The 20859-nt window shown below is 44.2% G+C and overlaps 1 protein-coding gene across 1 annotated transcript; it reads right to left on the reverse strand.

Moving 5' to 3' along the window:
* Nucleotides 1-1878: 1878 nt before the first annotated feature.
* Nucleotides 1879-10607, reverse strand: mmd2a (monocyte to macrophage differentiation-associated 2a). The gene is made up of 7 exons (XM_032587561.1): nucleotides 10145-10607; nucleotides 6116-6197; nucleotides 4743-4903; nucleotides 4396-4470; nucleotides 3462-3563; nucleotides 3266-3335; nucleotides 1879-2479 (listed from the first exon to the last, which is right to left on the reverse strand). Exons 1-7 carry the CDS (start codon nucleotides 10171-10173, stop codon nucleotides 2279-2281), a joined length of 720 nt encoding a protein of 239 aa, XP_032443452.1. The 5' UTR covers nucleotides 10174-10607; the 3' UTR covers nucleotides 1879-2278.
* Between the last annotated feature and the right edge of the window lie 10252 nt (nucleotides 10608-20859).

The raw sequence follows: 20859 nt of genomic DNA on the forward strand, positions 1-20859 counted from the left end.
GATATGCAACATGTTAAATTTGAATATGAATAATTTATCATCGTCTCATTTTATTTGCATCGCAGAACACACTTTTTAGATCCACTGCAGTCCGTCTTGAATTTGCCTGTACAATTTAAAACCTTTCCTTTCGTCAGTTCTCTGTGACGCATCTTTAATGATGCCAGATTGGAGTTATTTACCCACGACATGTTACCATAGCTAAATTATGTCAAATTAATTAGCGACACCTTCACAAACAAATAAAAATCAACAACAAAATTACAATCAGACGACATTTATCCTGAGAGCAGCTGTCGATCCACGTCGGGCTTTAAGTCCGTCTTCATTGCTCCCCACGCTCTCAGTCCACCCGATGAGTGGACTTTTAACCAGAAATTCTCAGAGAGCATATCCATAAAAGAATGCCTCCCTAAAACTTTCACCTTGAGATAAAGTCAGTAATTAAAAAGTGGTCGGTAAGTTTTGGAACCCCAAAACGAGCAAATGGTTACAGTTACTGTGACAAAATCTTGAGATATTTCTGATTTTTTTTCATTTTCACTCCCAACGGCTGATCGATTTCATGTTGTTCATTACGTCAGTTAAGTCCAGCCTATAAATTATTCAGTAATTGTCGCTGCTAATTGTTGAATCAGTGGTGAGTGTGAACATACACAACCCGACTGAGCAAAGAACTCGTTTTGAACTGGATCTTTAGGCACTTTTTACCAGCAGCCTGTTGCAAAGAGGCAAATTGTTCAACGTGTTCAGTTGAATCTAGCAAAAAGCAAAAACCAGATTCCTGTTTTAACAAAAGGAAAATACTATTTTAGCTCAGATGTTGTGGTTCCCAAAGAAAAAACAATGCATCTTATAAGGGACCTGTCTCTGATACTGATTCTTCTTCTTTTGTCCTCCACATGACACAATACGCTACCAAGACCTGGTACTTGAACTGGACTTGCATAGAAAAAAACAAACAAAATCCCCCCAAAAAATTATTTTCAAGTCCTTTAGAAACTCTTCGCAACTCTGAATCTCTACCACTTTAAAACGATCATCTTGGAAATTATTGCTTCACCTTCACAAACAAATAAAAATCAACAACAGCATGAAGCTAACTTTATATTAGCTTCATGCTAACATAAAGTAGCTCCTATGCTAGCTTAGCATAAAAAAGACATTCTGGTTTTTCCCCTGACTGCCAATCAACGGTCATCTTCATTTAGCTTTAGAGATAATTTTCTATCTTAAACTGCAGACATTATGTCCTTTTATAAATACTTTTTTTTCTTAATCCTGCCCAACAATAGTGCCCTGCAAAAGTACATTTACCCCTTAAACCTGACATTTTCTCATGTTACAATCATAATCGTTGATGTGGTTTAATGGGGTTTTACGTGATTCGTCTGTGAAGTGGGAAAAAAAAAAGTATGGTTCTCATTTCTTTATCAATGAAAGTCTGAAAAGTGCGGTGCGTATTGTGTTTTGCAAAACCCCCTTTCACTGCAAATGTAGCTGAAAACCTTTTAAGGTGGAATGAGCACATCTTGAGACTAAAATTTCGTCTTTCCAAAAGAACCTGACCTACGTCTGGACTTTAATGGAGCCGTTCAATCTCACGAACATGACGCGATTTAAACTTTTGTTGCAGCTCTGATTGTAAGCGTCAACGAAAATAAGTCTGAGTATTGTTATTCTTCCACTTCATGATTATGCACCCTTTTTTTGTTGGGTTACTGTCACATAAAATCACCATAACACTCGTTGACGTCTGTGGTTGTAACATGACAAAATGTGAACAATTTCAACACTTTGGCCACCATACACTTTAAATTATTCTTCTGAAGATATTTCAATGCCAAGCCTATGTTTAGCAACAACAGAAAATATTTTAGCAATGATATAAGTTATTGCTTAAAAAATGTAGGCTTCAGAATCAAAAACACATAAAGTGCTTAAAACTTTTGCACAGTTCTCTATTTAGGCACACACATGGGTGAGGTTTACCAGTCCTTAAGCTGGAGAAACAAATGAAAACTTAATACAGATAATGCTCTTAGTCAGCTCTTTAACAGCAGAAACACAATAATATACTAGAAAATGCTCCATTTATCCTACTGTACTGGCTTTGACCAGGTGTTTCGTCCCTAAAACTGAGAGTTTAATCATCAGCACCAACCCAAGATGAAACCCTTCAGTCCATTTAAGTGCAACCATCAGTAGCCGCCTTCGGGTTTCGAATCGGCAGCTTTCAGTATTTATTCTCCGATGAGATAGGCTGAAAAGCTGTCCGTCACCTGGACGTCTGCGGCTGTGGTCCCGCCACGTACAGGTACCTCCAGATGGCGTAGTAATGAACGCCCGCTCCGACCGCAACGAAAAGATGCCATATGGCGTGGGCGAATGGGACGAGCCCATCGCTCTTGAAGAAGGCCACGCCCACCACATAGAAGACGCCTCCCAGAGCCAGCTCGCACACACCTGCGCTGTCCACCTGTGATGGAGCAGGACACATGTCACTGAAGAGCCTGGGCAAGGGAAGGCAAGGCAAGGAAAGTTTATTTGTGCTGCAGTGGTTAGAAGTAAAAAAAGAAAAGTTAAATAAATTGACTAAAAGAATAGCACAGAAACTAAATCCTACCCAGATTATTTTTATTCTCATGTTGAGGGACACTTGGTAAACTGGCCTCTGATTACTTAGAGAGTATCAAGTACCATTTTTTTTCAAATTGAATGTTTCTGTTGCTTTCAAGTGTTTCAAAAGTTTACCAGTCTCATCCCGGAGGACACGGCTACTGTTGATGTGAGGGCAAAACACTCCCAGTGATATCCGTTACACTCCTCGCTCCTGTTTTCAGTGATGTTTGAAATAAACCTAAAAGCCGCTTCGGCGAATTCTTTTAATCTTTTCTGAAAATAACATGACCAGATTTAAAGATTTAGCTGGTGAGTTCGGGGCCTCTAAACTCAAAGCTAAGAGGTTTTAGAAGAGCAGATTCAACTTTCAGGCGCTGAAAGCAAACATCAGGGGCTTCTAATGAGTCTAACCACAATGATTCAGAAGAGAAGAAGGTTAATGACAAACATTTGCATTTGTTGGCTTAGCAGAGCAAGAAGATGTGTTCGGAGGAAATGCGCTGAAGCAAACGGGTCTCAGCTTGACTCTCTATAGGGGCCGTGCAGTTCAACCACAATGGAAGGAAGTGTCGAACGATCAGAGAAAGGCTTAGCTTGAAGCTGAAAACAGACAATAGTTAGACCCTGTTGTTTTAGTGCTCACCATGGACAGAATGACCAACGCAGGAACAGCCCCCATTGTCACATATCCCAGCAACTCTCCCAGTTTGTACCTGCGGAGCAAGAACGGGAGCGTCAAAAAGACAAGACTTCAGAGTTTCACCTGAACACATGAGGGCCGGAGTTGGGTTTCAGTCAACACGTTCACGCAAAGCTTTAAGAACTTGAGAGAATCTTACCTCTCGTGGAAAAAAAAGACGTACGTGGACCCAACGCAAGCCATGACCCAGATCAGCCAGCGCATGTGGTACGTCCAGGGTCCCAGCTCCCTCAGCATCAACCTGTGGATGTTTTTAATGCAACTCTGGTCACTTGCCTCCAACTTGCAAATTTTTCCCCCCACATGCGCCAACATTATAGACACAGTTATTCAGTGACTGTAAGGAGCCGTTGTCCTGTGGTGAAGCATGAACATAAAGTCTTGCTTCATCAGCATTGATGAGGGAGGATATGTTGTAATGAAACCAAAGACTCAAGACTAGACACAATATTGAGTTCACAAGATGAGACCAAATTTTAGCGTTACTTTTAAGAAAACCACAAAGATCCAATTTATGCTGCACAAAGGCCTTTAGCCAATCTGACATCTTTCTTCTTCTGACTTCTTGAATCTCTCCAGACCTTAGGACAGAGCTTCAACTGCCTGCAGTGCAACATTTACCACTGCAGACCCGCAGACGTCCTGGCATTGGAAGTCATTGTGATGCTTTCTGTCTCTTTCAGCATCAGAACAACTTGCAGTACATATCGACAGCGGCCTCCTGCCATAGGTGAAGTTTTAATATTGCAAAATCTTGTACGACGAGATCTCGTTACTCTACTCTAGAGCTAAGGCAAGTACTGTATATTGATGTTCAACAGAAAGGAGCCTGAGAATTGAGCCTTGAGGAACTCCAGGTGTAATCTTTGTCCCACAAGTAAATCCTGAACCAATTTAGCACAGCACTGTTCCAATCTGTCAACCAATAAGGGTAATGATCAACCTGTCAAATCAAGTAGTGTCAATAGATGCCATTTAAGACCTTAATGATGGTGTCCCAGTGCCTAAAACCCAACCGGATTAGATGGCATTTGATTTTTATTTTTACAGAACAATCAAATCCAAAGACCCACCAGGGAGAATAGGAGGCAGCGATGAAGAAGTAGATGGCCATCCGGTCACACATGTGGAAACGTTCCTCCACCTTCCTACAAAAAGTTACAGACGAGACATTTCAAATTCAGTACGGTCTTATGAAATTATATCTAAAATGTTACGCTTCAGTACTAGAAAACGCATAAAACCACCGGAAAGTCATTGTTTTTGACAGATTTGAACATTTGTAAGCGGTCTTCTACTGAAGTTTCAAACAAGTCGCGTTCTTCTCCCCACTATTGTTCTCCCACTGTAACATGACAGACCCACGGCGACTTGAAAATCTACTAGAACTGCTGAGATGCACACAGGTGCAAGCACCCACCGGAGATGGCTGATCTTCCAGGCGGCCGTGTGGAAGAGCGTCGAGGTGAGGAAGAGGCCAGTGAGACCGCTCCCATAGAGCAAGGCGGCGACCCGGTGCCATTTGTCCACAGACAGGAAGTAAAGCGCAGACCCGCCTACCATGCTGGGAAGAATCCAAAACTTAAAAAAAAATAAAAAGTCATAAATTATTGTTGGGATTAACTCAGAGCTTCATATATATATTTTTGTTGTTAATTCTTTAACAGAAGGCTGAAAGAAATATTTTATATTTTGGCTGGGACGAATTCACACCAGAGGTTTCAACATGGCGGCGAGCCTAAACTTTGTTTCTAATAGCGTTTTATGTTTTTCCTTCCATAAGCAAACAAATTTTAATTTTGTCAGCGTATAGTTGCAGGCGCTACACGAAACATTGGTTGTTGACCCATTTTACATACAGCTCTGGAAAAAACGAAGAGCCCACTGCGCTGAACCCCACTGAAAGCTTCATGGTTATTCCACCAAATATTGATTTCTGAGCTCTTCTGAGTTAAAACATTAGTATTGTTGTTTCTAAATGAATATGAACTTGTTTTCTTTGCATTCTTTGAGGTCTGAAAGCGCTGCATCTTTTGCTATTTTGACCATTTCTCATTTTCTCCAAATAAATACAACATTTTTGCCTTGAATTTCAGACATGTGAGTAGTAAATAGATTTTTTTTTTAAATTCAATTTACTCAAACATATACTTATGAAAAGTAAAATCAGAGAAACTGGTCATTTTAAGTGGTCTCTTATTTATTTCCAGAGCTTTATGTGTCATGTTAAATATTTTCACCACGTCACTACTGTTGACGGGGGGATCGGACATATTGAAACGCAAAGTTCGCCTTACAAGTCGTAACTGGGGGTAGTTGGAGTTGTTCCTCGTTTCCCAGTAGGAAAACCCACTGTTGAGGGTGTATTACTTGATTTTCAGACTGGGAACTCAGAATTTCCCAGTTCCAAGTATAGCTGGAACGCAGCATTAATGAATGCTGAAACAGAAGTACTCTCATCTCTAACAATCTGGTGTCCAAGAAGGAGCAAATGTACATAAATGATCAGTGGCAGGTGTGAACATGCTTGGCGGTTAATACATCACGGCTCAAGCCAAAAATCTAAAAAAGCCTAAACACGACTGAGCATTATTTTTCCATTTTCTTCCAATTTCTGCATCCGTCTGTTTCGTTCCATCTGTGTGAGGCTGCAAGGATTACAGCAGATTAAATGAAACTCGCAGATTATCTCCTCCCGTCACACAGCCAAAAGAGAAAGAACTGTCCTCTCCATTCTGCCTCCACATCCAGTCAAACACTTCCCACTCCCCCTATACATGCTGGTCATCTTACCGCGTGTGTGATACAGTTGGCTGCGTGCTCGTACTCTGTGGGCTGGTATCGCTTGTTGGTCGGCACCCTGCAGTTCATGTACCTGACCGCAACGACGGCAGAGAGGGAGAGAACACATTAGCAGTAGATTTAGAGGCCAGACGGGTCAATTTGGGTCTTTACTGGTTCCGAAAACACAAAGGGAACTGGAGCAATGTGCTGGGCAAGTGATTATTCTTGGAGATTTGCAGTTTTCTAATCCACATCACACTTTGTGTGACTTTTAGCCTTCCACTAAGTCACATGACTCTAAACAATGTCCAATTCTCCAACGATAAGTTGAGTTCTAGGTGAGCAGGCAGCCAAGGCTTAAACAAAACATTACCTTCCCCTCGTGTGTTTTTCTTCTGCTTCACCTCCTCCTAAGTGTTCTTTCTCGCTCAAACATGAAGCCAAGCAGCAGTAAGAGGTATGCGCGCATGATGATGAGCACACGGCCTATATGCAACCAAACAGCACGACCCGACCGGCGCGGACGCACCTGCGTCCCCACGCGAGGGGCTGCGCTCACGTAACTTGGTGTTAGTCTGGGAGAGTGGAAAAAAAAACGTGGTTTCATAACATCTCCAGATGTGCTGTGAGCTGGGATGGAGGGATTTACTGCTGATTAAATAGGATGCACAACGGAGGCGTTCATATGCTAGCTCTCTGTAAACTGTGCACATCCATGTTAAAATGCCAGGCTTCTGTGATGGAGGAAATAATTTTTTTTTTTTACATGTATCCTGATCAAATAACAAAAACATGCGGAAAGAGCCTGTCAGCAACAAGTGCTGAACGTGTTTTAAATGCGAAATAAAACTTTATTATCCATATTTTAGGGTGGGACAACTACATATGCTTGCATTTATTTATTTATTGAGTTTTACATGATGACTTTTTATAAACCAAACATGATTCTCTGGGGGGGGGGCAAAGGGCTAGTTAGCATATTTCCAGCAGGTTTCCCCAGCTACCCCTTTGGGGGCCGCCACTGATTGGTGAGGAATATATAATAGTCTGAAGGAATCAAAATAACTTATGGGCCATCATTTCAAAAGATCCCAACACATCACCAAGGGAAACACAATAACCACATAATGGTGGCGCCATCATGCTCTGGGATTACATGTTTTACTAATGTAGGTCAGAGGTTGTTATACAGGTGGATTAAGTTCTGATTAGTTCCTGTTTGTTTTGACCAAAATCTTTGAGTGGGTTTCCTTTTTTTTAATCCCCACGTGAGTTCAAGAATGATTTCCTGGAATTGAAATTCCAGTTTTGAGAGTTGAATCAGAATTGAAAATAGATATCCTTACAGTCATAATCTGACATCATCTTTGTTAATCACCTGTTCTTATATTTACTCCAATTCCCCGGCATGACGAATTATAGTTTTAATCATGACAACAACAAAAAACAACGGAAGAAATCTTTATGTTTACTGAGATCCCGGGAGTCGTAGCACATATAGCCAAAAAATTAACGTAGAAAGACTATAAAAACACATCCAGCCATTTTTTTTTTAATAAATCAAAAGTTATAAAGAATAACACATTGAACTGTGGATAATAAACCCTTTCCAATATGCTTTGACTGGGTTTCAAATGTGAAAGCTGCTAAGATCTGAAGCTTATACATAAATAATTAGGCATCATCTGTCCTTCAACCCCGCCCTCTCTCCACCACAAACAGATCTGTTGATGTCTGTGATGGCTTTAGCTAGTGGATGTGGGCATCAGGGTCCCAAAATGTACATGGCAGATCTCTTTATCACATTTTCACCCTTATTTTTCTGTTTGTATTCAACATGATGCAAAGTGGCTGGTCCTGCTTTCTGTAGCCTCACTGGAATTCCCTTCCTACTTACATGAGTTCAAAAAAAACCCAGCAAGGCTCCAACAGTGACATGACGAACTAAACTCAAAGTTTTTATTGTCAAACTTCAGAGCAGAAATATAGAAACAATTAGTGAGATAACATCCGATGTTTGAGTAGCTGCCACTTCTTCCCCGTTTGTCCTCCGTCTCTTGAGGCCGTGCCAAGAACACACAACAAGCGAGCAGCTATTCTCCTCAGCACCGTTGCTGTGTTTGTGGCTTCATGTGGCGCTCTGCTGTTCTCTAATCAGCTATGACAGAACTCTGAGTGTGTGTGTGCCAGGGTGTGTAATCAACTGAAAAACGGGGCTGATCGCACAGGATGGATGGCAGCGTTATCTGTCTTCTTTTCTGATCCTCTCTTTCCTCTTAACAAGACTTGCCTCTTCTTCTTCTTCTTCTTCTTCTTCTCCTTTTGTGCACAGATGGGCGTCACATGCCGGCTAAATGTTCCCACGTGTTTGCAGGAGCCCGGCTTTCACCTCGCGGAGACAGAGGGCCCGTTGCGCCACACAGCGCATGAATAGGATCAGCTGTACGTAATAATGTAAGGATCAGAGCCTCTGGATCCCAGCGTGCGCCGCAGGAATCTGTGCGTGAGTAACTCCAAGGCTATTCCTTTCACTGCGAAGATCAAGTTAATCTCCTCTGGGAGTCCCGACTCTGGTTCTCACGATTATAGCCAAGCTTCCCCTTCAACGCAGTGAACGTCCCGGGGCAGGACTGGACTTGATAAACTGGTGTCACGACGCTGAACTATGACCCACATCGGGGGAGGAGGGGGGGCTGACTGAGAAACAGAAGCCTGACCCATGTATGTGTTTCAAGGGGGTTACAGAGCAATAGAAAATAGCAGATGATTGTGACGTAGAAGGAAAACTACACATGGATTTCTTTTGTTTTCAGCCATCTTTAATCTGACATCCCAAAGCCACCACCAGTGTAAAATCAGCAGGGCCAGATTTACAAGGATGTGTGGCCCCGGGCAGAGCAGTTTTGGTGCCCTGTCCCCTAAGAAAAACCTATTTTATTAATGCAAATTACAGGACACTAATAGGTTGTCATCCACAGCTGTGCCTGGATTCATGGTAGGTTTAATAGCCAATCTCTCTACGTCGTTCCCAAAGAAATCGACTACAACTTCATTATTTCCAAATACTGGAATATTTTTTTAAATCAGTCCATTCATAAAATATTAATGTGACTCATCTAATTTATGCACATGGGTTTTATACAAAGTACAATGTTTGGAAAAACACGCATTTGCTGAAAGAACAGCAAAAAAAAAAAATCTTTGGTGCATCCTCCCTCCTCCCCAAAAAACGGTGCCCTGGGCTACTGCCCCTATGAGCTCTTCTTAAAATCTGGCCCAGCAGATCAGGGATAAAGTTGTGCAGACGTTTAAAGTACTGCTTGGTTATACAACAATATCCAGATTTGACCTTCTAAGGAGAAACTTACAGCAAATAGACAGAGTGAAAACAAGTGGTGGCAGCATTATGTTGTGTAAATGATTTTCTTCGGGGATACAATCCTGGACGACAAAATAATTAGAGAGCGAAAATCTTACGGCAGGACAGCCTGCAGTGAAATGGTTTAAATAGAAATGTGCTCATGTGTTGGAATGGACCAGTCAAAGTCCAAACGTGAAATTTAGTGAGAATCCGTAGCAAAACGTGAATATTGATGTTTACGGATGTTATCTATTAAAATTTGACAATTGGATAGATAGGAAGTGTTGGCTTGGTTAATACACGCCACATTTTTCCGGTTTTATGAATGAAAACGATGAGAGTCGTGAATGTTGCACTGACTTAGTGTTGGCCTTCTTGTTCTATCACATAAAGTCTGTGGTGGTTTCCATATTACAAAATGTGAAAAGTTTCAAGGAGCGTGAATACCTTTCAGCGCCACTGTACCCCGGTGGAGGAAATACGATGATCCCGGGAGAAAGATTGATATTTGAACCGATTGCTGCCTCGCATATGCGCGCGCTCACTAATCCGTAAATCGCTCTGATTGTCCTCGCGCCAGCGCGTCACAGCGCGTGGTAGATGCACAACATCTGTCCGCCGTGTGGGAGTCTAGCTTCATTCATAATGAGCTCAAACTTTCTTTCCCCCATAATTACCTTCCAAATTTGGTCTTCTTGAAGTCCATCTCGAGCGCAGAAAAGCGCGTGCGTCGGTGCGCTCGCGCTCTCTTCACCAACCCAGTAGCGACCGTGGTCTCCTCCTCCTCCTACGGACTCTCCATGCCGGATGTCCCACCGCCGTGCTTTCGGAGATGAAAACAATAAAACGGCGCTCACTCATATGTCCAGCAGGGCAAAAGCGACCTGCAGAGTGGGCCAACTATAGCTGGAGCGCCGAGACTTCCTCCCCACGGAGCGGCATCACGACACGAGCACGGAGGGAGGAGGTGGGGGGGGGGGGGGGGGGGGGGGGGGGGGGGGGGAACACTGAGCGGAGTTTGGTTTCGACTCCCGGACTTGTTTGCAGGATGTTCCGCGGGACTGGGCTTGTAAGCCCTCCCCTCCTCTTTCCCCTCTCCTGGTGATAACGCATCAGCGGCGAACAGCTCCTCCTCGCTGCACGTTAGCGACACGCGAACAGTGAGGCTGGTGGAACATAACGCAACACTTTTAGGTGGGTTCTGTTATACAAACACAGGCCAACCGCTTAAAGACACAGTCCAGAGCTGTAGCTCTTTCTCTCTCTTACAGATGTACACTAATAATAAAAAGACAGCTGGGTAATGAAACGGTTATTATACAGTTTCACCAAGTATAACTTTTTTTTTTTTATCTAGTTTTGCTTTGCATGTTTGTGAGTCGATGACATCACATTATGCACGAGATTTCAAACTTTATTGGCAACATACAAGTCGACACATTGGAAGGAGAAGTTTGATCAAAAACAAAGAACAAATTATGAACTCAAAAGAACTCGTCAGCTGACTTGTGCCTCATGTGGTTTCTCCAAATGCAAAGTTTTTCTAAAGCGAAGACTTTATTTTGATTAAATAAACATTTTATTATAGAATGGTGGGGAGGGGGGGGACTGATCACAACTCAGTGCCTTTGTCTGAGTGAGCTTTATGAACATAGTGTGTGTTACCCCCCAAATGAACGTGCTACATCTTAACCCTCAAACTTTATTTAAGAAGGTGTTCTTCTTGTTTGTTTTTTGTGATTTTTCTGATCTTCTAGGTTTCAAGTTTTAAGTCTAGTGAGAAGATTCTGGGTTGAGAAGTCTGAAATGTGTCCGGTCATTCTTCATGGTGTTAAATCGCTCATTGTTCCGATGTTTTTTACCCCGATGAATAAAATAGCACACACTACTAGCACATGTTGCTTGTTACGTCTAAAATTGGAATCAAGTAGAATTCATCATAGTTGCATCAGTTTTATTTGTCAGTTTTGATCACTTTATTGCAACCATTCGCAAGAACACTACATTTATTTTTCTTAGCCAGTTACAAACAGGGAAATATTTCTAATAAAGTTTTAAAGGTTAAAAAAAAACACTGTCCTTTTTCAGCATTTTAAGGAAGACAATATTGGACTGTGGCTACAGTTGCTCTGTGGGAAAAGGGAAAGCCTCACCATTCATGTAACGCTGCCTGCAAGATTTGATTATTCAGATTATGTTGTGCTTTTATAGGCTTCACTGGGGGCTTTGGTGTAGACAAAATATAGTATATCGATGTGTTTGGACATTGTTTAGCAGCTGTAGAGCTGAACAATAAATATCATCTCCATCTGAGTTAGCACAAGACAACTCAGAAATCTGACTGTTGGCATTTTCTGAAGTTTCTTGTTGAAATTCAACAAGTAAAAACTTTAGGAGAACCCATGAACATCCTCAGCTTGGAGGCGGGTTTCTAAAGTTTGTGTCAGGATCTGTGTTTTTCTGTGTTTATTTAGAGTTTTCTGTGTCCTTAAGTCTCTTCGTTGTCCTGTCCTCCCCTTGATTGTTCCCAGGTGTGTCTCGTCTCTGTGATTACCCTCCTGTGTTTTTAACTCCACCTGTGTTCCTTGTTCCTCGTCGGGTCCTCGTCAATGTCTAGTCTGTTCGTCGTCGGTGTGTCTCTGTGCGAGCTGCCGTGTTTCTGGACTTATTTATAATTAAAAATCATCATTTTCATCTGACCTGGGTCCGCTGCGCCTGCCTCACCACCAACACCACACCGCTTCATGACAGAAGGACCCGACCAGGACCGAGTGGTGAGAAAGCAGCTCATGACCCAGCACGACCAAGAGGCATGGTTCCAGCAGCAGTTGGAGTTGGCTCAGCGGGATCTCTACAAGGACGTAGAGATCCTGCCATCTCCGCTGCTGCTGGAGGAGATGGGGTTGGACTCCGACTACACCCTGGCGATTAGCCAACGCCAGACCCTACCAGTCACCACCCCAGAGCCCCCCGGATGCCGCCCCCGCCGTTACCTACGCCCGGGGAGACAGCGACGTGAGCCGCCGGTAGACTCGGCCCCTCATCGCTTTCCGGGAACACTTCCTCCGCTGTCTACCCGGAGACAGCGACGTGAGCCGCCGGTGGACCCGGTCCCTCGTCGCTTTCCGGAGCAGCCCCCTCCGCGGTCAGCCCGGAGACAGCGACGTGAGCCGCCGGTGGACCCGGCCCCTCGTCGCCTACCGGAGCTGTCACCTCCGCTGCCGGTTCCCAGGCTCCGCTCCGGCTCGCCCCCGCAGCCGTTTCCAAGGCTTCGCTGCGGCTCGCCCCCGCAGCCGTTTCCAAGGCTTCGCTGCGGCTCGCCCCCGCAGCCGTTGCCAAGGCATCGCTGCGGCTCGCCCCCGCAGCCGTTGCCAAGGCTTCGCTGCGGCTCGCCCCCGCAGCCGTTTCCAAGGCTCCGCTCCGGCTCGCCCCCGCAGCCGGCCCCGAGGCTCCGCTCCGGCTCACCTCCAGCCGGCGCACCCGAGGCCGAATCAGCCGGCGTTCCAGCCGGCGCACCCGAGGCCGAATCAGCCGGCGTTCCAGCCGGCGCACCCGAGGCCGAATCAGCCGGCGTTCCAGCCGGCGCACCCGAGGCCGAATCAGCCGGCGTTCCAGCCGGCGCACCCGAGGCCGAATCAGCCGGCGTTCCAGCCGGCGCACCCGAGGCCGAATCAGCCGGCGTTCCAGCCGGCGCACCTTCCGAGACTCCCAGTGTTCCTTCCGAGACTCCCAGTGTTCCTTCCGAGACTCCCAGTGTTCCTTCCGAGACTCCCAGTGTTCCTTCCGAGACCCAGACTCCCTGCGTTCCTCCAGAGACTCCCAGTGTTCCTTCCGAGACCCAGACCCCCTGCGTTCCTTCCGAGACTCCCTGCGTTCCGACTCAGACTCCCTGCGTTCCGACTCAGACTCCCTGCGTTCCGACTCAGACTCCCTGCGTTCCGACTCTGACTCCCTGCGTTCCGACTCTGACTCCCTGCGTTCCTCCAGAGACTCTCTGCGTTCCACCCGAGACCGAGACCCTCTGCGTTCCGACCGAGACCCTCTGCGTTCCACCTGAGACCGAGACCCTCTGCGTTCCACCCGAGACCCTGACCTTCTGCGTTCCACCCGAGACCGAGACCCCCAGCGTTCCACCCGAGACTCAGACCCCCACCGTTCCGACCGAGACCCCTTGTGCTCCGACCGAGACCCCCTGTGCTCCACCAGAGACCCTACCTCGGGGGGCTCGTCATCGCCGTCTGTGGGCGGCCCCCGGGGCTCATCATCGCCACCTCCAGGGCCGCGGACGGCCGCTGGACCGCCTCCTGGGGTCCCGCCTCCGGGGTTCCCGCCTCCAGCGCCGCGGACGGCCGCCGGACCGCCTCCGTGGTTCCCGCCTCCGTGGTTCCCGCCTCCAGCGCCGCGGACAGCCGCCGGACCGCCTCCGTGGTTCCCGCCTCCAGCGCCGCGGACGGCCGCCGGACCGCCTCCGTGGTTCCCGCCTCCAGGGGCCGCGGACGGCCCCCGGACCGCCTCCGTGGTTCCCGCCTCCAGCGCCGCGGACGGCCGCCGGACCGCCTCTGTGGTTCCCGCCTCCAGCGCCGCGGACGACCGCCGGACCGCCTCCGTGGTTCCCGCCGCCGCGGACGACCGCCAGACCACCTCCGTGGTTCCCGCCTCCTTTGCCTCCGCCCACCCTGTGGGTAGTTTTTTGTTGTTTTTGGACTCTTGGCCCTCCCGGTGTTTCCGCCCACAACGGTGGGTTGTTTTGTGTTTTTCTGGACTCTGGCCCGCCGTCCAGCGCCCCTCCACCCACCCTTGTTGTGTTTTTGTTTTGTGGGCGTCTGGTAGCCGCCCTTGAGGGGGGGGTACTGTCAGGATCTGTGTTTTTTCTGTGTTTATTTAGAGTTTTCTGTGTCCTTAAGTCTCTTCGTTGTCCTGTCCTCCCCTTGATTGTTCCCAGGTGTGTCTCGTCTCTGTGATTACCCTCCTGTGTATTTAACTCCACCTGTGTTCCTTGTTCCTCGTCGGGTCCTCGTCAATGTCTAGTTTGTTCGTCGTCGGTGTGTCTCTGTGCGAGCTGCCGTGTTTCTGGACTTATTTATAATTAAAAATCATCATTTTCATCTGACCTGGGTCCGCTGCGCCTGCCTCACCACCAACACCACACCGCTTCATGACAGTTTGAGCTTGATTTGCAGCCAAAGGCAACAGGAAGAGGAAAGAATTTTAAGGGATACCAAAAGTTCCTACTAACAAACTTCCCATTTGTAAAAAAGGAAAAAAAAGACAAAGTAGCTTCTGTTACAAGATTTTAATTGTTAACCAAATTGAACAAAACCAAGCCAGAGTATTTTGCCGTAAACACAACAAAAAGACACAGAAAAGTAAATAAAGATGAGAATCTCTCGGTAATAAAAAGCAGTCACTCTGAAAAATGAGTAAGAATCTCTCTGATCAAAACTATCTCTTCACCACAAAACACTTGTAGACAGTAAACGGAAACTAAAGTTCTAATAGCCGCACTACCTTCATCTAAACGAAGTACGCCAGAACTGCTTTTGGTTTATTACGGTAAGATCTTGCTAAAACTGTTGTCTTTCTTTGCCTTTTAAGAATGAAGTGTTGGTTTATAACATTATTTACTTATGAAGACTTTTGGTGGTAACCTTAAATATCATTATTGTTGTCTCACGCATTTCATTTATTTATCGTTTTGTGATCTGGCCGCTAGAGCCATGAAAAAACTCTTTAAAAGGAAAATGTGTGAGCAGGTTTGAAAAGGTGTGTCTGACTGAGGCGGCCTACAGACCTGACTTAATTTCTTCATTTGGGAGGAATTGGCCAAAATTCGTGCAAAGCTTTATGCAACTCCTGTGGAAGAATAAGCAAAGCATCAAAAAAATAAATAAATCGTGAAACTCAAACAGCAATCCTTTTGAATACAAAGAAAATGTCTGTAAACACCTGACTCCCCGACTCAGCTCCTTCAGACTAGCCAGCAGCAATTAGCAACCACTTGGTGGAACTGCACATCAGCTGAACTTATTATACGAGCTGCTTCTCAGTGAAACGCTGGTAAAAAAAACATTGCTAGAAGGTTAATAGAGGAGTCATGTTGTGATGACTTCCTGAAGGCGGAGTTTCAGAAAGAGCAAGAGCTTCTTAAAGAGACAGAGGCCCAATTTCAAGGAGTTAAATTACAAAGTCAAATTTTTCTTAAGCCTTATTTGATATATATAGCATTTTTATAACAACAACTGAAGGTAACATACTTCCTAGTTACATCATAGTTACTTGATTATGCTATAATTCAAATTAAATAAACGCCATGTGGCTGTGAAAACATGTAATACTGCCTCTTTTTAAAAAAACTAACTTTTCCTTTTCTGGGATTTGGCAACTACAAAAAATTTTGGTATTCGTAAATAACGAATACCAAAATTTGTTGTTTACCCATTACTTTTATAAAGTAAAACATTTCAGTCTGATTTTATTGACAGATGGCTATCTGCCTTTTTTATACAGCAACTGGATTTATAAATTAGCCTGCGTGGATAGAGAAGATAGAAAATACACTTTAAATTCAAACTTTTTGCACCCAATATTTGATTTAAAACACATCCCACCTTCATTGTATTGTAAATGGTAGTCAGTAGATATATATATATTTTTTTTTTTTTTCAAAGTCTGCTCATGCATTTCCTCAAAGTCACGTTTGCACTCGCTGTAAAAGTGAATGGAAAATTAAACATTATCCCGCGGTGACCGCAGCCAGAGAAGCCAGTTGAGGCCGAGTTCAGCAGCTGTGCGAGGGAACAGAAACAATATGCAAATACACGAACATCCTAACGAGTCAGCAGGACACGTGACGCGTTCACCCCGCTGTGTTTGAAGATAAGATTCAGTATCAGTGACTGTGTGGTCAAGCAACCAAATATTCTGGTAAATAACACTCCCACCAGCACACAGCGAGCAGGCCTAGGGGTGTGTTTGCGTGTGGGTGTGTGTGTGTGGGGGTGTGTGTGTTAGTGGATGGTTTACATACAGGAATAAATACATGTCAGAGCCAGCAGGTGGATGGGAACGTGTGCAGTTTGTGCTCAATCATTTATCGAGTCAACCTGCAGTTATCAGTTAATTTACACTCTGGGTTATATTGTCCGCTACAAGATGAACATGGATTTCTGATTTACAGCTGCGAAAGGCTGTTTCTCAGGCCCCAGTTTCTCTGCCCTCTGGCCGTTATGTTTGTTTGGACAGCCTGGTTTGGACCTGCTGACAGACCGGGGGACGCTCAATCCCTGGAAACGGTAAAACTGGACCAACTGACGTCGCTTTCTCTGAATCATAATGTAAGCAGAGTAGAAAGCGACCTTTGAGGAATTCACATAATGCTGCTGTGGTTGTTTAAAAGACCAAAGTCGAATCTCACCATGGCATTTCTCAAAGTACTCAGATGTTTCTTTTTTTTCCTCATTGCAGCCACTAACCCTGGTGTGTCTTACTGGGATTTTGTGTGACCGACCAACACAGAGTGGAACACAATTGTGACATTGTAGAAAATATGATGCCGTTTGTCTAAAACTGTTGAGCAACTGCATTCACGCCCCATGTTAAATACTGCAGAATCAGCTTTTGCTGTAGCTCCGAGTCTTTTGGGAAACGTCTCTACCAGTTTTGTACCTCAAGTCCGAAATCTTTGATGATTCTTTTCATCGCAAAAAAGCTCAAAGTCATTGAGAATCCGCAGGAGAGTGATTCTTTTTTCTTCATCCATCTTCTGATCAGTTCTGACCGGCTTCTCTGTTCCCTGTGACATGACGCTGCCACCACCTTGTTTCACTGCGGGGATGATCAAGTCGGTGTGCAGTTTTATACGTTTTCCTGCCACACATATTGTTTTACATACATAATCCTGGTCTCGTTTGACCTGAGTACTGTTTGCCGTGTCTCTCAAATGGCTTGTGGGAAACTTTAAAAGTGGCTTTTTTTTTTTAAAACACTTTTTGCATAAAAGTCATATTTGTTTCAACTGATCGTTACTTCTCTACCTCTGGCTTTCTGCTGTGTTCCTCGGCCTCCGCGATGCTTTTTTTCTTCTCTAATATTACAAAATTCACTTTTATAATAATAGAAAAAAACTTTTCAGAAAACATTTTTATTTCAGAGCATCACAATAAAAGGGGCTGGGCAAAAATGCACACCAATTTTTTTTCTGTAATCTCACAAACTATGCATCGTTTTGTGTTAGCTTGTGACATAAAATCCCAATAAACTGCCTCTAAGTTTTGTGGCTGTAATTTTACAGAATGAGACAAAAGTTCAGTGGGTGCCAATATATAAATATATATATATATATATATATATTTTTTTTTTTTTTTTTTTTTTTTGCACAAGTATAAGCTGTTGATTTTACCGAGGTGTTCGGCGAAATCTCGAGGAATCGAACATTTCTGCCAAATTGAATCGAACAAAACAACACGGACTGCAGGTGCTTCCTTACAGAAACAAACAATGTTGCTTTGTCTTCTCCCTCAGCTGTGCTGCCCTTCTCCTCGCTCTCTTTCCTCTCCGTGCCTCTGCCAGCCGTCTGACTGTGTCTGGGTTCTGTATCCTTCCTTTGTTTGGCGAGATTCTCGCACTGAACAAGCAGCAGAGCCAGTCGCCCCAGACTGCCAATTCCTCCTGCTTCACTTTCCTCCGAGTTGTTCTCCTGGCGACCCATATCACACACACGCACACACCCCCAAAGATTTCACTGGCATGACTGGTTGCTTCTTTCGCGTGTCCCTAGCCAATTACCGACGACTGAAAGGCAAACTGCTAATTATCTTGTGGAGCAGCCAATTCTCAGGACAAGTCGGGGCTTGGTGGAAAAAAAAAAAAAAGAAAAGATCCTGTTGAGTCAATTGGATGACTAGCGCTGCTGATGAGTTGAGACAAGTTGGGGGGAAAAAAAGAAGAAAGTGGTGATGTTAATGTGAATAAATTCAGGTGCTGTCAAATATAGTTAGTCCGTTTCATTTGTCAGGAGCTGGCATTCAGAACGATTAGGAAGTCTGCGGATGAAGACCAGATTTCCCGTGACGCAGGTTTTATGTAACATTCTGGCATTCAACAGGCTTCTGGAAACCTATTAAATCATTCTATTTTACCTGTGATCAGTTTGTGGAAAAATGTAATGCCCAATATGAACCTAACAATCATGACTTTTTTTAAAACGTGGCGGGGAAGCCGGAGTACCTGTAGAGAACCCACACATGCACATGGAGAACAGCAGAATCCAGGACCTTCTTGATGCAAAGCAACAAGCGCGACAGCCATTTTCTATCATATTAGGCATATTAAATCTAAATTTTGATAGTGCTAAAAACAGTTAGGAATGAAAAAACATAAATAGCTGATGAAAGTAACTAAAACACAATTGTAAAATAAGACACAAAAAACACAATTTCTGGAGAGGAATAATGGGGCGTTCCAGTTGAACTGATGGGAAAAAACATCAACTGGAACGCCTTCTGAAAGTCAGAGTTCCCACTGCGAAACTGGGAGCAACTCCACTACTCCCACTGTAGGCAGGACTTTAACTTAATGCAAAATTATAAATCAAGGAAATTGTGTAAATATATCTCAACTCTTGATTTTTTTATTCATTTATTCTGCCCCCACCAAGTAAACTTGTGGCTTCTCTCTTTCTTAAATTCATGTCCTTGCCAAAAAAGCCTTGTTTTTGTATTATTATCCATAATTACCCCCCTTTTATCTTCTGTTTCTGCATGTTTTTGTATCGTCTTGTCAGATTTGTGCCTCTGTATAGTGTTGGTAAATCTTAAATCAATTTTTTTAAAAAGGCGGACTTCCGTTTCAATATGGCCGCTCCTCGCATTAACAGTCATAAGTTGTGGTGGAAACTGGAAACGTGTTTATTTACAAATATAAAAGTGCATCTCAGATTAATATTATATGTAACGCCTGCAATTTGTTCTAAGCTGAACCAATTAAAAGTGGCGCTTGCTTATGAAAAATAAAGCTTTTGCAAACCATGTTTATGGGCGTCGCCATGTTGAAATCCGACTTCTTCACTAGAGCGCTGTTAGCCTCGGCTAGCGTCAAACCCGGATGAAGGTAACACTTCCCAGCGAAGTGGAGCACACCTACATTTAGTTTTTTTTGCATCATAATTGTAACATTCTGCATTTTGAAGGAGGTTTGACCCGTCTGAACCTTGGACATATCGTCTGGCTGCTCCTATCTGTTGAAGGGAGAGTGAAAACCCTTCTGGGGTCAAAACAGCAATCTGGTGCCTCCAGGAAGTGAGTGTGGTAAAAGGGTCTCAAAGGAATCTGAAATCGGCTTTTTCACTCTATTGGAAATAGTCTAACTATGGAGGACATTCAAAACGAGTGCCTAGATCTGGCCGTACGAGCAAGTATAGCAGACAACGTTTTGCAAAAGGAAGCCTCCAAATACCTTAAATTCCCATGGTGCTTGAGGAAATACAGTGGAAATAGTAAAATGTGTGTGAGGTGTTCATATGCACAAAAATATATTACATTTTCATGCATCAGGATGAAATTACATGTTTTTTGACACCATAAAAGCATTAAAGGTTAACTATCAGAACTGATGAGCAGTTTTATAAGCTTACATATTGTTGGCCGGAGTGATTTAATCCCCAAACAGTTTGCTCACAATGCTTATGAAGGAAATGGGAAGGAAATGGGATAGGACAAACAGAGTATCTATCATAGTCAAAACAGGATTAGGAAATACATCCTCAAAACGTTCACAGTATTTAAAAGGGAAAGTAGCAGGTGCTGCTAGTCGTGTGTGCTTCACTAAACTGTTTAGTCATCAGTGTGAACATCTCAGTGTGACCATACTTCTACATTATAGAATCAATATCGTTCTGTCGAGTGGAAACATTTAATGCTTTTGGTATTTTCCCAGGAGTATTTTAGCCAACGTTTAGACAGTAATAAATCGTGTCGTTCACAACAGAACAATTTATGCACCAGTTTTGGTTGGTCAGAGAGAGAAATCCTATTTTCTCTAAAAGGAATACGGCAGCAAAACTTAGGCAGTTAGGTTGTTCTATCAGAATGAACCACAACGAATCTGGAAAACCTTGAATAGGCATAACTGAAACCAGGACATCAGCACATGCCTTTTATTTTAACTGTCAAGTGTAGTAATAGAAGAGGGATAGTTTGTGCTCGACTTGTAGCCAGAGTCTGTCCTATCACGCACTGACGATAAGATCATGAACTCCTAAATATGCTGGCGTGGATCATGTGGGCATTGCGGATACCAGGCGCCCAACAGGTAAAAGTCGTCCCAAACCGGGTCTGCAGCAGAACAACGATTCCAAACACACCAGAAAATCCAGAATGATTAAAACAAAAACAAA

This window comes from Xiphophorus hellerii, chromosome 16, assembly GCF_003331165.1.
Source record: "Xiphophorus hellerii strain 12219 chromosome 16, Xiphophorus_hellerii-4.1, whole genome shotgun sequence".
In the NCBI taxonomy this organism is placed as follows: Eukaryota; Metazoa; Chordata; class Actinopteri; order Cyprinodontiformes; family Poeciliidae; genus Xiphophorus; species Xiphophorus hellerii.